This window comes from Tauraco erythrolophus, chromosome 14 (genome assembly GCF_009769465.1).
Source record: "Tauraco erythrolophus isolate bTauEry1 chromosome 14, bTauEry1.pri, whole genome shotgun sequence".
Taxonomy (NCBI): domain Eukaryota; kingdom Metazoa; phylum Chordata; class Aves; order Musophagiformes; family Musophagidae; genus Tauraco; species Tauraco erythrolophus.
Window position 1 is genome coordinate 642,217 of NC_141478.1, and position 14,469 is coordinate 656,685.

General features: G+C 50.6%; 1 protein-coding gene across 1 annotated transcript; it reads left to right on the forward strand.

Moving 5' to 3' along the window:
* The first annotated feature begins 963 nt into the window (after nt 1-963).
* On the forward strand, nt 964-14,192 carry WDR76 (WD repeat domain 76). The gene is made up of 13 exons (XM_086620448.1): nt 964-1,032; nt 1,233-1,544; nt 2,998-3,090; nt 4,619-4,674; nt 5,509-5,629; nt 6,355-6,456; nt 6,552-6,595; nt 6,687-6,840; nt 8,654-8,806; nt 10,807-11,021; nt 11,520-11,672; nt 13,162-13,215; nt 13,937-14,192. The coding sequence occupies exons 1-13, from the start codon at nt 964-966 to the stop codon at nt 14,190-14,192; spliced, it is 1,782 nt and encodes a 593-aa protein (XP_086476574.1).
* Nucleotides 14,193-14,469: the final 277 nt, after the last annotated feature.

Genomic DNA, 14,469 nt, shown 5'->3' on the forward strand with positions numbered 1-14,469 from the left:
TGGGAAAACCCCATATGCTGCCTTCCAGCTGCCTCGGGGACACACTTGAGGCCACCCATCAGAAGCAGTTACTGGACCTGCGCATCCCCGAGTTGTGGCTGCACTGGGACTGTGCATCCCGGAGCTGTGGTTGCACTGGGACTGTGCATCCCGGCGCTGTGACTGCCTCCCTTGTCCTGTGTACGTATTCAGAGCTCCACAGCTGAGCTGCTTTCCAGAAAACACCAGTCTTGGGATGTTCACTCGAGACAGAAAACACAGTCAATGTTTCTAAGTTTCAAATTTTATTCCCCAGCCACTGGGGCCAAGCCCTGCTCCAGGGGCGCTTTGCGCAGTTGTTAATTTTGTTATTTTTTTTAAAAAAAAAAGCCAAACAAACCTGTGATCTGGTCACAGCCGCGGTGAGGGGCGCTGGAGCGGCCGTCGGCTGCGCTCTCCGCCGCGAACCGGGCGAACCGGGAGCGCACGGAGGGAGCGCACACGGTGAACCGGGAGAACCGAGAGCGCACACGGTGCCCCGGGAGCGCACAGGGAGAACCGGGCGAACCGGGAGCGCACACGGTGCCCCGGGAGCGCACGGAGGGAGCGCACACGGTGTCCCGGGAGCGCGCCCGCAGCTGTTACCGGGCAGCGCGCCCGTGCGGACCGGTCTGGTGCGTGTCCCGCCGCATCTCGCGGCCCCTCCGACCGTTCCGCTTCACCCCGCCGTTAAAAGCGGCCCGTGCCGCCGGGCCGAGCCCGCCGCGCTGCAGCGCGTTCTCGCGGGGCGCCATTGCGACCCCTCACGCCGGGATCGCGGGGCTCCGGCGTTCTGATGCGAATATGGCAGCGCCGGGAGCCGGACGGGGCGATGCCCCCCGGGGCGGCTGCCGCTGCCTGAGGCGCCGTGGGCGGGAGCCCGCCCCTCGCCGGAGCGGGAAGCGGCCGCTCCGCCCCCGCGCGCAGCCCGCCGCTCGGCCCGCCATGGCGCTCTCGCTGGCCGCCGCGCTGGAGCCTGAGGAGCCGTCGCCGCGCACCCGGCAGCGGCTGCAGGTCCGGGGCGGGTGGCGAGCGGGGGGATCCGCCGTCAGAGCCGCCTGCCCGGGGCGAGAGGGGATGATGGCGGGCGGGGGGCTGTGAGGAGAGGCGGGGGCGGCCTGTGAGGAGAAGGGCGGGAAGGCGGGATGAGGCGGGAGGGGGGGGGGCGCCCCGCGGGAACGGATCCCCGCCGAGCTCCCGCTTTCCCTCCGCAGGAATCCACCCCGCCGGGTCCCGCGGAGCTCCAGCTGAGCCCGGAGCCCAGCGAGCGGCGAGCCGGGACTGCGCGGCAGCTGCGGGTGCTCCTCACGCCGCTCGCCGTGGCGGGTCGACGGCTGCCCCAGAAACGGCTGCTCGGCGCCGGGGCGGAGGCGGGCAGAGCGCCGGTGGGGAAAAAGCTTTGCTTGGAGCCCCCTCCGGACCTCCCCAGCCCGCCGAAGTCGCCCCCGGCCACCCCGCTTGGCAACGGCTTGGACGGTGCTTGGGATGCGGACAGCGACGGGAGCGACGGCGGGGACGCGACGGCGGTGAGTGCCCGCGGGGCACCGGCGGTGCCAGGGCGGGGGTTGCCCGGACCCCGAGCCGCGCTCCCGAAGCGGCAGCGGGGTCGAACGACCCCGCTGCCGCTTCGGGAGCGCGGCTCGGGGTCCGGGCAACCCCGTCGGAGCGTGTAAAAACTGGTAGCAACAGCATCAGAGTGGTGTTGTGCTGTCAGTAACCGTCTTCCAGGCGTTTTTACAGGTGGATCCAGTCGTAAGATACGAAAGTTTGGTCAATGTTCATTTACGTTTAAATCAGTTTTGACTTTTCAAGTCCACCTTCTCCTCTGTAAAGGTGGAAATGGTGTAGTGGAGGGTGTCCCTGCCCATGGCAGGGGGGTTGGAACTAGATGATCTTTAAGGTCCCTTCCAGCCCTAACGATTCTACGATTCTATGATTCTATTCCGTTTATGTGCAGTATAAAAGACTGTATTCCATTTACGTGCAGTATTTGCCGTATTGCTGAAGTCTTAAGTCGTTTATCGATTCACTTCAGTGTTGTTTTCATTCTGGCAAGATTTTGGTGAACTAACCCTGTTTCGTAGAATTGACACGAGGAGTAAGTGTGGAATGCAGGCTAGTACCTGTATGGACTAGTTTTGGTATTGATATGGGGCCACCCCAGTTTGTACGGGTTTTGTTTGTTTACAAATACATCATAGAATCATAGAATGGTTTGGGTTGGAAGGGACCTTAAAGATCATCTAGTTCCAACCCCCCAGCCATGGGCAGGGACACCCTCCACTACACCAGGTTGCCCAAAGCCCCATCCAACCTGGCCTGGAACACTGCCAGGGATGGGGCAGCCACAGTTTCTCTGGGCAACCTGTTCCAGTGCCTCACCACCCTCAGAGGGAAGAATTTCTTCCTCAGATCTCATCGAAATCTCCCCTCTTTCAGTTTAAATCCATTGCCCCTTGTCCTATCACTACACACCCCTGTAAAAAGTCCCTCTCCAGCTTTCCTGTAGGCCCCCTTTAAGTACTGGAAGCTGCTATAAGATCACCCCGGAGCCTTCTCTTCTCCAGGCTGAACAGCCCCAACTCTCTCAGCCTGTCTCCGTAGCAGAGGTGCTCCAGCCCTCGCATTATCTTCGTGGCCCTCCTCTGGACTCATTCCAGTAGCTCCATGTCCTTCTTGTGTTGGGGACTCCAGAGCTGAACACAGTATTCCAGGTGGGGTCTCAGGAGAGCAGAGCAGAGGGGCAGAATCCCCTCCCTCAACCTGCTGGCCACGCTCCTTTTGATACAGCCCAGGATACGGTTGGCTTTCTGGGCTGCCAGTGCACATTGCTGGCTCATGTTGAGCTTCTCATCCACATCGAACCACTTTTCAGTAATTTAGACAACCAGTGAAGAGACTCTCTTCCCAGAAGCCTGAGGCATCTCTTCCACGCCACTTACCTGTACGATGAAGAGTAATTGGCTTTTCTTTTTGTAGGATGGATACTCACAGCTGTCAGCTTACGAAAGGAAAAGGCTGAAGAACATCACAGAAAACGCGAAATTCTTTGCTGCTTTAAAGCTGCACGAGGTTTGTGTAGATTCTAAGTCGCATCAAAACGTGCTGTCCCCAAGCGTAGTGATGGTTGTCCTGTCGTCCGTCTCGTTGTGACGCCCTTAGCAGTGGCGGGTGCGAGGAAAGCCACGAAAACATCCTGAGGCATCAGGACTGCCCTGACTGGATAAGAAAATTGGGGTTTTGTGCTGCTGGTTAGCTTTTTCCAAAGACGGGGAGTCAATGGTTAAACTTCAAAAAAAGCCAAGAAAGCAAAACTCCGCTGGCGCGGTGTTCCACACCAGCAGCACCCGAGCATGGCAGTGCCCGTGGTGCCAGAGCTGCAGACCTGGCAGCACCGGATGTGGTGGCCTGGGGGTAAAATGCTCTCGTGAAGGTGCTGGGGTGGGTCCATCTTCTGGCGACGTGGCAGGCGTCGAGCTCTGGGGTGCTGGATGCGGCGCAGGCAGGTTCGCTGGTTACTGGACGGACGGGCCGCGGGGCCCGCGAGGCACCGGAGGGAGGTGTCGGGCTGTCGGGGGCTCAGCTCACTGCCCTGTGCTGGAGAGGCTCTCGGGAAGAGCCTGTGGGGCACGTGCTGCTGGAGTCCTTCCCCGTGTCCTGTCCAGTTGGGGTGGACACTGGTGCGTTATAATTCTTCTCGTGTTGGAGAAATTGTCTATGAGGTTAAGGCAGTGGAATTTCAAATGCTATCACATGAAGGGATCCAAATCTTTGCCCTTCTTTCCACACTCCTTTCTCTTAAATCATTATTATTTTTTTTTAATTCATAACACGTGCCTTTTCTGGCAGCAGTGAGTGAATTACCTCCTTGAATGGCTGCGTGCTCGCTCGCTCATTGTGCCAGGCTGCAGGACGTGGTGGGACCTGCCTAGGAGGCAGTAAGACTGCTCACCACCTGGACCTACACTCGAGTAAAATTAACTCCTTTTCTTCCAGCAACCCTCAGAGAGGTCAGAACAAGCTAGGCAGTCTGGCTGTAATCACAGCACTGACCACAGAGTGGCAAAGACTAATAAAGGAGCCACAGCCATCGCAGTTACTGTTGGCACGGGCTGGTACGGGCTGCCCGAGCCACGCAGCAGGTCAGGCTTCTCATGCCAGGGGTGATGCTGCTTCGGGTGGAGTGGCAGTTGGGCAGTGGATGGTCGTAGTGGTGAGCTGGACACGCCTGAACTTCTGGAGTCCAGATGAACTAAATGCTTGTCTTCAAAATGTGATGGAGAAGACTCTGCACAGGGAGGCTACGGGTCCTGCTGTAAATGTCTTTCTGCGTCTGGTGTGTAGCACTTAGAATGTTGCCTTTGTTCTGGAAAGAGAAGGGCTGCAGAACATCCAGATGCTGTGCTCCTGCACGCCCTTCACAGAAATCAGGGAATTCTTGCTGGTGCGTGGAAGCAAAGTGGACACAACACAGCTTGATACTTAAAACCCCCTTTTTTTTCTTGTTATAAATAATTACAGGATAGTTTGTTGCAGCCTTTGGATAATTGTATTTTATGCTTATTATATATATTTTTAATCTTTTGTTTTTCTCTTTAAGTCAGCTGCAAGACTTAACCAAATTGCGACTAAGAGACAATCTCACGTCACAAAAAGGTAAAATAACTGTATATGAGATTTGTATTGTGGCTCCTTCGTGGTATTTAGGTGTGTTAACACTTGACTGCGCGTGCCTGATACTGTGAAGAGGGAGAGGTAGTGAGGAGTCTCGCTGTAAAGCTCAATCTGAATAACTGACGATCTTAAGCTGTATGAATTCATGAGCAGGTAGCTCCTCTAGGTACTGCCTCTCCTCTGCCATCCTTTCGAAAGAAAATGACAGTATTCCTATCTTTTTCATCAAATTACAGAATTTGTTCTTTTTGTGATATTTGTATTAAGGTATTTCAAGCCCATTTCTTTTTTCTGATGATATTTTTGCATGATGGCTAAGGAAAGAAATGTTAAATGATGAAAACAAACGATGCGAAAAAGTGTGGGAAAGAGACAGGGGGGAGAGCTATGTGCAAGGGATAGGGTAACCAGTTAGTGTAGAAGAAAAGACATTTGGCAGTGCCAGAACAGTGCCAGGCACAGCAGAAACGTGAGCCTGAATCCAAATAAAGAATAAGACACATGATGGAAGAAAGTGGAAAAAGATGACTAGCTCAACGAGCGGAAGGATGAGTTGGAAGTGAGGAGGGCTGGGAAGAGAAGCACCAGTGGCAGGATGTGTCACAATATGCATTGTGAAGGGCTCGGTTTGTTGGTCATTGAAGGAAAAAATAATAATGACAACACTCCTGAAGTGAATCAGAACTAGTGAGGCCGCAAGTCTGCGCCAAGGTGTTGGAGCTGTAGGGCTGAGCCTACCCTAGCCTTGTGCTTAAGTGCGGGGGACTCACGTTCTTTATCTGTGTCTGTAATTCCAAAATGTTTTAATTGTGCTAGAGCTAAGCCGAAGAAGGCAGAAGAAGAAACAGTTCGGCGACGATCTATGCGCTTGCAAAGAGTAGAGCCGTCGCAAATTCCGCCGCCGGAGATGCCTGCCCCGCCGGGAGCAGAGGAACAGGTAAGATGGGGAGGGGTTGGAGGAGATAATACGTGTCATGGCTGAGCTTGTTGTACAAACCTTCGGACGTTTGGGAAGGTGCATTACACAGTGGCAGTACTGAAGGGTAAACTCCTTCACCCTGGAGCATCTTGATCCCGTGTGCTCCCCGAAAGTTAGTCAGTGTTCTGTGCCTCACGTCGATCAAACAGTGCTGGTTTGGATCATCAGGAGGGTCCTGAGGTAAAACTTGGTGCATTTTTCATCAGCCCCCAGATTTGAGCAGCTTTAAATTCAAAGTTTCATCACTCTGTTTTATTTCACTGTAACTTTTGATCTAGTTTATTTTCCTTTGAAATATTTGCTGCCTTTTTGAAGTAGTTATACAGCAACAAGTGAAAATTTTATTGCTCCGAGAGATGGGAATTTAAATCTTCCATGGTGCTGTAGAATACAGCTAAACCTCTGTAATCCCGTTCTTGAAGATCCACCTTGCTGGAGTATCAGCAAGGAGAGGAAGAACCGTGGAAAAACCACGCTGTTGTGTTCAGTAAAGTTCTATTTATCTTTTAATAAGATTGGATGCGAACTCCTTTGTTGTTGTTATGTTTACTTCTTGTATTATCATAGGTGTGTTCTCAGAATATCTGGTGTGTGGAGAGCAACAATTCTCCCTGTTTTTAGTTTTAGTTGATTTTAGTTTATGTTATGTTATTTTGTTATGAAAATTGCTGATGTCATTCCAGCCTGGAGTTCCAGCCGGACCTTTGCCAATGGTTCCAGAAGATCAGATGGAGAACACTGAATTGACAGAGGGCTTATTGACCACATGGATGAGGATAAGTGAGGTATTATTAGTTACAATTAGTTATTTGGGGACAACATAATTTAGCTTGGGTTCTAAGTGATCTGATTCTGATAAACGTTTCCTTTCTATCTGCAGATGAAAGAGAACGATACCGAAAAGTGCAGGTGTGACATGAAAAGGTAATCTGAAGACAGCAGCTCAGAACTGGGTGTTCTCTCGTTCTCTTTCTTTCTTCTCTCGAACAGCTGACATTTTCCTGATGTTGTCTAGGTACCAGGACAGCCTGAGCAGCATGGTCCTCAGTGAAGAGAACGTTAGAAAGGTGGTGAAATACCGCGTGTGTTCTATGGCCATCCATCCTTCTGAAAGCATCATCTTTGTGGCAGCTGGAGACAAGTCCGGGCAGATCGGTCTGTGGAATGTGGTGAGTTGTCCGGATGCTCTTCACCGGGCACAGCTGTTTGCTGCAGGATGGGTGCAGATGGGGCACAGCCTTTTGTCAGGCTCACCACGGTATTTTGTACTTTCCCCGTTCTGACGGATAGCACCAGGGTGTCTGTTAAGTTGAGGCTCACCAGAATTGCTTGAAAGGTCTGTCTGGTCCTTGGCAAGCCCAGGTTGAATGGGAGGAAAAGTGGTTGCACTGGCAATTTTTGAGAGGCAGAGCGGAAGAAAATGGGTCACTAGGTAAAATAATCTTACCAGTGAGGGTTAAAATTGCAATTCACTGTTGAGAGATTCAGGATCTTGTTACAGGACCACAACGAGGTTTTGGAGTGAGGGGTAATGGATGCTCAAGTACTTGTTTTTTTGAGGTACAAATTTTGGGTGGCTGCAGTGAGTCACTGGTTTTCCACACGGCAGAGAGGAAATTGCTATGCCAGTATACACGCTGGCACAGACTTAGGTTGTCTCTGAAAAATAGCTCAGCATTTGATGCTTTGAAAACATTTGAGGACTTTGCACATAGTCTCGCCGTCGTTTTTGAGTTGCCTTAATTACTCCTGCAGCAAGAATCTTACTCATGCCCTTGACTTACACCTTGGTAACCTCCTCCTGCACCCTGCGCTTTGATCCCACAGCATCCCCTCCAGCTGCCTGGAGTTCACACGTGCAGGTTTTCTTCTCACTTTTTGCAAACCTCTCGAGTTTCTCTCATTTCTGCTTTGGCAGCTTCAGGAAACTGATGGACTGAATTCAGCTCTGCGACTCCTAACTCAGTTACAAAGTTGTTTGAGTGACTCCGTGCAGTTTAGAAAGCTCTGACCGTGCAGCTGCAGTAACTGCCTGCCAGAGTGGGGCAGGTCCGAGGTCTCCGAGTGCTGCTGACTCTGCTCGTGGCCTGGCAAAGACATTTCAGTGGAAGCCTAGAATTGTTAAAGCTACTCTTTTCCCTTTTGCTCCTTTTTTTCCTGAGGTGAAACCCAGTTTGGGAGCAGAGTAATCTTAGTGGAATGAACCTGTGCCTGTTCCAAAATGATCTGTTCATTTTCTTTTAAAACAATAGAGCTTGAATGATGCCAAAATTAGAAGAGAAGATACAGGGGATTATGCTTTACCTTCAGTTTGGGTGACTGTAAATGAGCTGGAGTTCCAAGTAACCTGATATGTGTATGTTTTGATGTAAATGGCATATTCCTGTGTTTGGTCCTCAGCAAGGTGCTCGGCTGTCCTAGCTGAGAAGCCGACCCTGTCAGTAGAGGAAGGTCCAGGTGCAGCACCGATGGCTGCAGTGACACAAGTGCACTGAAATTACAGCAGGAAATTGCAGCTTTTCCTAAATAGGAACTGGAATTCTGAAACTGAGAGGCAATTCTTAGTGCTCCTGTGAGCTGAATGACTGGTACAGTGGTGAAAATGGTAGTGGGTGGGAGGATGTAGCCTGGCAGTGCCGTGTTAGTGCCCATGGGAAGGTGGTTCTCTCTCCCAGGAGGAGGTCAGCCCGGGCAGGCTGTGCCCCGGGGCGGTCGTGCCGCCTGCCTTACCCGTGCTGATGCCCCCACGCGTCAGGCACCCCGCTGCCTCTGCGCGTGGCTATCCAGAGCTGGCTGACAACACTGGAAAACAGGCTTTGCTTGGAAAGTTGCAGTAATTAATGGAATGATAGAATCATAGAATGGTTTGGGTTGGAAGGGACCTCAAAGATCATCTAGTTCCAACCCCCTTGCCATGGGCAGGGAAACCCTCCACTACAGTGGTTAGCATCTGTAAAAAATACCATCTCAATTGTTTTTCAGAACTGTGAGTCTGAAGAAGGAGCATGTGTCTTTATTCCACACGGTGACCCTGTCAACTGCATGCATTTCTCGCCCTTCAATCCCGCCCACTTGGTGTCCCTGAGCAATGGCACGCTGCGCTGTGGCGATGTGACCAGAGCTGTCTTTGACGAGGTGAGTGCTCCTGCCCTGCGCTGCAGGCTCCTGGGAAACCTTGGTGTGTGCTGCGCTGAGGTTTTAGTCTCCTCACACCCAAGTTGGATTCAGGTTGGATATTAGGAAAAAATTTTTTACCATGAGAGTGGTAGAACACTGGAACAGGTTGCCCAGAGAGGTGGTGGATGCTCCATCCCTGGAGACATTCAAGGCCCGGTTGGACGAGGCCCTGAGCAACCTGATCTAGTTGGAGATATCCCTGTTCCTTGCAGGGGGGTTGGACTAGATGGCCTTTGAAGGTCCCTTCCAGCCCTAACCATTCTATGATTCTATGAAGTTGATGATTGTTCCGTTAGCGAGAAAGTTTAAGATTCCATTTCCACAAGGACGCATGAAGTCACCTTTAATCAACATCATAAAAATGCGGAGATGCTTCCTAGTCAATAAAACATAGTAACTGCTTGGCTACTCCCAGCTTCATAGATTCATAGATTTCTAGGTTGGAAAAGACCTTAGAGATCATCGAGTCCAACCGTCCCTAATCCCCATTAAACCATATCCTCAAGTAGCTCATCCACCCTTTTCTTAAACACATCCAGGGATGGGGACTCAGCCACCTCCCTGGGCAGCCTATGCCAGTGGCTGACAACCCTTTCAGAGAAGAAATACTTCCGAACATCCAACCTGAATCTCCCCTGACTAAGCTTATACCCATTTCCTCTTGTTCTATCGCCCATCACTAATGTAAAGAGCCCTTCCCCCACCTCCCCACCATCCCTTCTCAAGTACTTGTAGGCCGTAATCAGGTCTCCCCTCAGCCTCCTCTTCTCCAGGCTAACTGCAGAAGCAGTAGCAATTGTTGAATTTGATTTAACCTCTCCGTGCTTAAGCAATATGTGCCTCTTTGCAACAGCAGTACCTTTGAATGATGACAAGAGCCATTTAAAGAACTAAATCTTAACACCCCCCTCCAAGTAAACACCGTAGAACAACACAAAGCATGAGCTGGCTTTGCTTTTCCCAGGCTTCAGGGGGGCACAGCGCTGGGACTCTCTCCGCGGTGAGCCAGGCGGCTCAGCAGAGGAGCTCCGTGATGCTTGCTTGCTTTGCTTATTTTTGGACAGATACCTCTGCATTGAGCAGTTCTCCACCAGTGGAAAACGTAACAAGCTACACCAGTTTAAAGCTTTTTTTTTTATCCCCCAACCCTTACGAGCACTGTGATTTTGGTGGGGTTGCAGGCAGGCTGGCTGCCTGGGACGTGTCTGCAGCTGGTTGGTCAAGAGGCCAGGACGGTCCAAGGGGGCTTGCTCTTTGAGGCAAATGCTTGCAAGAATGTGTCTTTAGAGGCTGGGGGAACAAAAATGCCCTTCTCCTGCTCTCTTTAGCTTTTGCCAACTTACACAGCCTTGTGATCCCTCTAGGAGTATTCCTGCCATTGGAAAAAATACAGTTGCCAATGGGGGAGAGTGTCTGCACACATAGAGGGAGCCGAAACGTGGAAGTTTTCCGGCAGCAGTGTTATTCTCATGGCTAATTGCTGCTTTCAGAGGAAACTTCCATGGGATAAGATGGCTTGACGTCCTGACTCTGATCTCCCAAATCCCAGGAAGCCAAATTCACATTTGTGCACACAATTAGAGGTTTCTGTAGCATTGGAGAAGGGAAAGGAGTCGTTTGCCTCGCTCAGTACGCACCCAGGGATGACAGCTGTTTGGTCACTGGAACACCGAGCCGACAGCACCTTGTCAGAGTTCTGACGGGGAATTTGGAGTGTGTTGTTGCCACTTTGTTGTGGGTGGTTCATTTTCTCCTCTGTGGGAAGCCACAGTTTTACAGAAGGGTCACCTAAATGGGCAGCTAAGGCTGGAGCTGTCACACTGGGTAGTCCCATTAGTATTTTTAGTCTGTTAAAATGAGAAAGCAGGAAATCTGCAGCCCACGGAGTGTTTGGGATATTGTGACTAACTGTATTTCATGGAATACTTTCAGTTACATTTGACCTTTTCTGTGCTTAGATATGCAGAAGTGAAGAAAGCTTCTCGTCCTTCGACTTCTTGGAAGATAATGCCTCCACTGCGATAGTAGGACACTGGGATGGCGACGTCACCGTGGTGGACAGACGGACCCCAGGAACGTCTCCAGAGCTTTCCGTAGACATCGGCTTCAAAAGGACGAGGACAGTCCATGTTCACCCCGTGAATAAACAGTATTTCCTTGCTGCTGGCTTAGTGTACGTGGCTCAAAACGAGCTGCAGTTACTCCGTGTTAGAAAGGTTCTGGCTGCACTGGTGTCTGAAGTCAGCAGTAAATGGTTTGGAGGGCAGGAGCAGCTGTTGATGAGGCAGTTTGTCAGCCTCAGTGTATTGTCAAAGCTTTCTTAAGCTCTTCAAAAACAAGTTTTTAGTTCTTAGCAGGGTTTAACATGCGATAACGCTTTTCAGTTCCCTTCACCTTTTGGTAACGGGTACAAAATGGTCTCAGGAGTGACTGGTTTTTGGCAGATGACTAGAGGGATTTTGCTGAGCTGTTGGTTTGGGGTGGTTTTGGTGCTCACAGAATTCTTGGGAGCCACTGGTGATTGGAGTGCATGTGCAGTGCTGAACTCCAGTTCCAAACACCGCTGACAGCAGGCCTGCAGTGTCTCTGGAGCGGTGTTTGGTGAAGGGAACGTAGGAGTAGTGGCTGCTTACCTGGCACCTGGTGACGTGTCCTGTGGTGTGTGTTGCAGGGATGTTTGTGTTTACGATGTTCGGTACCTCAAGTCTAATGGGAACAAGCCCGTGAGCTCTCTCAAAGGACACACAAAAAGTGTTGCTTCTGCCTATTTCTCGCCCGTAACTGGGAGCAGAGTGGTGACGGTGTGTGCCGATGATAAGCTGAGGTAAGGTGGTGTGGGGAGGCGTAATCAAATGTCAACTGGTTTTTGATGATGATGATGATGATTATTATTATTATTATTATTATTTCCTGTCTGCATTACCCATCACTGAGAGCTTCCTGTCTTTACCACTTATTTTAAAAGTGATAAAGATGTACTTGCATTGGCGTTTTTAATGTTGCATGATTTTTTTGCAAGTGTTTTTCTAATTCTCATTTTCCTGAGGAATGTTTAACAGTGAACAGTAAAATATACAAGTACTATTAGTCTTTAAAAAAAAAAACAACAAACAAACCCAACCCAACCAACGAAAAACCAGCCAAAAACCTGGTACATGAATACGAATACAAAATGCTTAGAAACGGAATTTCTTTTTAGCTTCTGGTGCTTAGCAGTACGATAATGTCAGCTCTCTTGTCACCAGTCTACCATTTGGTAATGAAACTGCTGTGAGCTGTGTTGGGTTGGAGATGTAGTTTTTCTCCCTACGTTGTAGATTTGAGACCATGATGTAGGTAATCTCTTCACGTAGATATCTGTTACACCTGCACACTCGCCACGCGCCTGTTGCACGTCCTGACTGGTGTCAGGGAACAGCGGGGGGCCCAGTTAAGGCCAGGCTGAAACTCTACAGATTGCATCTGGTTTTTAAAGGTGGGGTAACTGCATGTAGCCTGGAAAGAATGTCAGTATAGTGCAGTTGTTACTGCATTACAGGTTTTGTCTGGAAATTTGATTTTCTTTCTTCCCCTTCCACGTACACAGGAAATCCCAAGTTCTTTTATGTGAGTTCTGGGTGCTGTAATTCTTTCTTTCCTGTGATGTATTTACTATGGATAATGGCAGGTTTGTTCTCCATAGCAGGCTTGGTTATGAAATTTGTAAATCCTTGGCACTACCAGAGCAAGTGTCAGAGTACAAAATACCAGAATATTTGTGCTCAACAGATGCAGGATCATTTGTTCACTGCCTCCTCCAAGGAAAAAAGAAAGCAGCTTTTAACCCAGCAGCTTGTCGAACTTTTTGCCTAGGGGGGTTGGGATCCGAAGAGTTTATTGGGCTGAAGGGGAGCCCAGAACGGGAGGTCTGTTGGTGGTTTCTCTGTCAGTCGAGCCCACCGCTGCCTGAGGACGTGCTGGCACGCAGAGCTGTGGGTGGTGGGACAGCACCCTGGTGTGTGTTGCCCTTCTCTCGCGTCCTTCCCCGGGCAGCCCGTCGGTGCAGTGACGGAACGGACAGGGTGCCAGGCTGGGAGCTGGCGTTTGTCCAGCGAGCCATCCTTGTCCTCCTCCTGTATCAGCTTGCAGAAAGAACGACCTTCAATTCCAGCTAAAAAAATCCAATTAAAAAAGCAAACTTGCTAATTGCAGCTGGAACGTTGGTGTTTATGTTCGAGCTGGATGTCCGCGTGCTGTTCCTTACCACATTCCCCACTCTCCTTTAGGAGGAAAGGGCTGCCTTTTGTAACACACGTCACTGTTCTGTGTTCCAGGGTCTACGACACCTCCTCCCTGTCGCCGACAGTCGCGGCGCTCAGCACCATCAGGTAAGCTGGGCGCACCGGGGCCGGGGACAGCCGCTGCGGCGTAAGCGATGGGTGCGCAGGGGCTGCGGGGTGCTGTGCTCCCAGACAGCCCCCGCGTCCGCGGCGCCTGCGGTGGCGTTGGGTCGTACAGCACGAGCGGGGCAGAGCCTGCAGGGAGGCTGTGACGGTCCTGAGCACCTGGAACTTTGGAAGCGTGCTGTGTTCCAGAATGCTTTTTCTTTGTGCTAAATAGCAAAGGCAGCTTCTTCACGGGACAGCGCGTGGTTTTGGGTAGAGTCTGGTAAAGCTCCTTGTGCTCCAGCGGGGCGAATCGTTGTCGGGTTGGATTGCACAGGAGCCGGGGCCGGATCGGTGGCTGGCTGGAAAATTCTTCCTTTGCAGTTTATCGAAAGGCTGGGTGCGTTTCGTCCTACTCTTACTAAAATGCACAACCATGAAGCGTAACTGCTTTGATGAATAATCGCTTTTGTCAAAGCACTCTCTGCTTTATCTTCTTGCTCCGTGGCGTTTCTTTGTCCCAGCCCACCCATTACGGGACAGCGATCCACTGGAGGGATCTGAGCAGCGCGAGCTGCCCGGTGTGTGGAAGTGCTGGTGGTTTAGAAGGCGAGGAAGACGGGGTTAAGCAAATACGGCATAAATGGTGATACTTCAAAATACTGGATTCAGTAAGGGGAATGTTTTATCTCTCTCTTTTTTTTCCCTGTTTGTTTTCCCAAAGACACAACAATAACACGGGCCGCTGGTTAACCAGGTTCAGAGCAATATGGGACCCTAAACGGGAAGACTGCTTCGTGGTGGGCAGCATGGAACGACCCAGACAAATAGAAGTCTTCCAAGATACCGGAAAATTGTTGCACTCTTTTTGTAACATTGACTGCCTGGCCTCCGTGTGTTCCATTAACGTGGTCCATCCCACTAAGAACATCTTAGTGGGTGGCAACTCCAGTGGCCGCCTTCATGTGTTCAAAGAATAAAACACATGGCTCAGATTTTGTTCTTTTTTTTCCCTTTTCGCTTTAGATTTGTTTCATCTGTATTAAGCTGTTCCGAAGCTAACTGTATTTTCTCAGGACAAAAGTTTTATTTTAAAAGCTTTAAAATAAATCTTCTAAACCACCTTTGCCGTTCTTTTCTTTAATTAAAATAAAATATTAATCCTGCTCTGACAGCCGGTTTGTACCAAAAGACCTCTTTTTCCCCAATACTGAAGTAATTTTCCAGAAAAGGGGAAAACGCTGGATCAGTGGGACA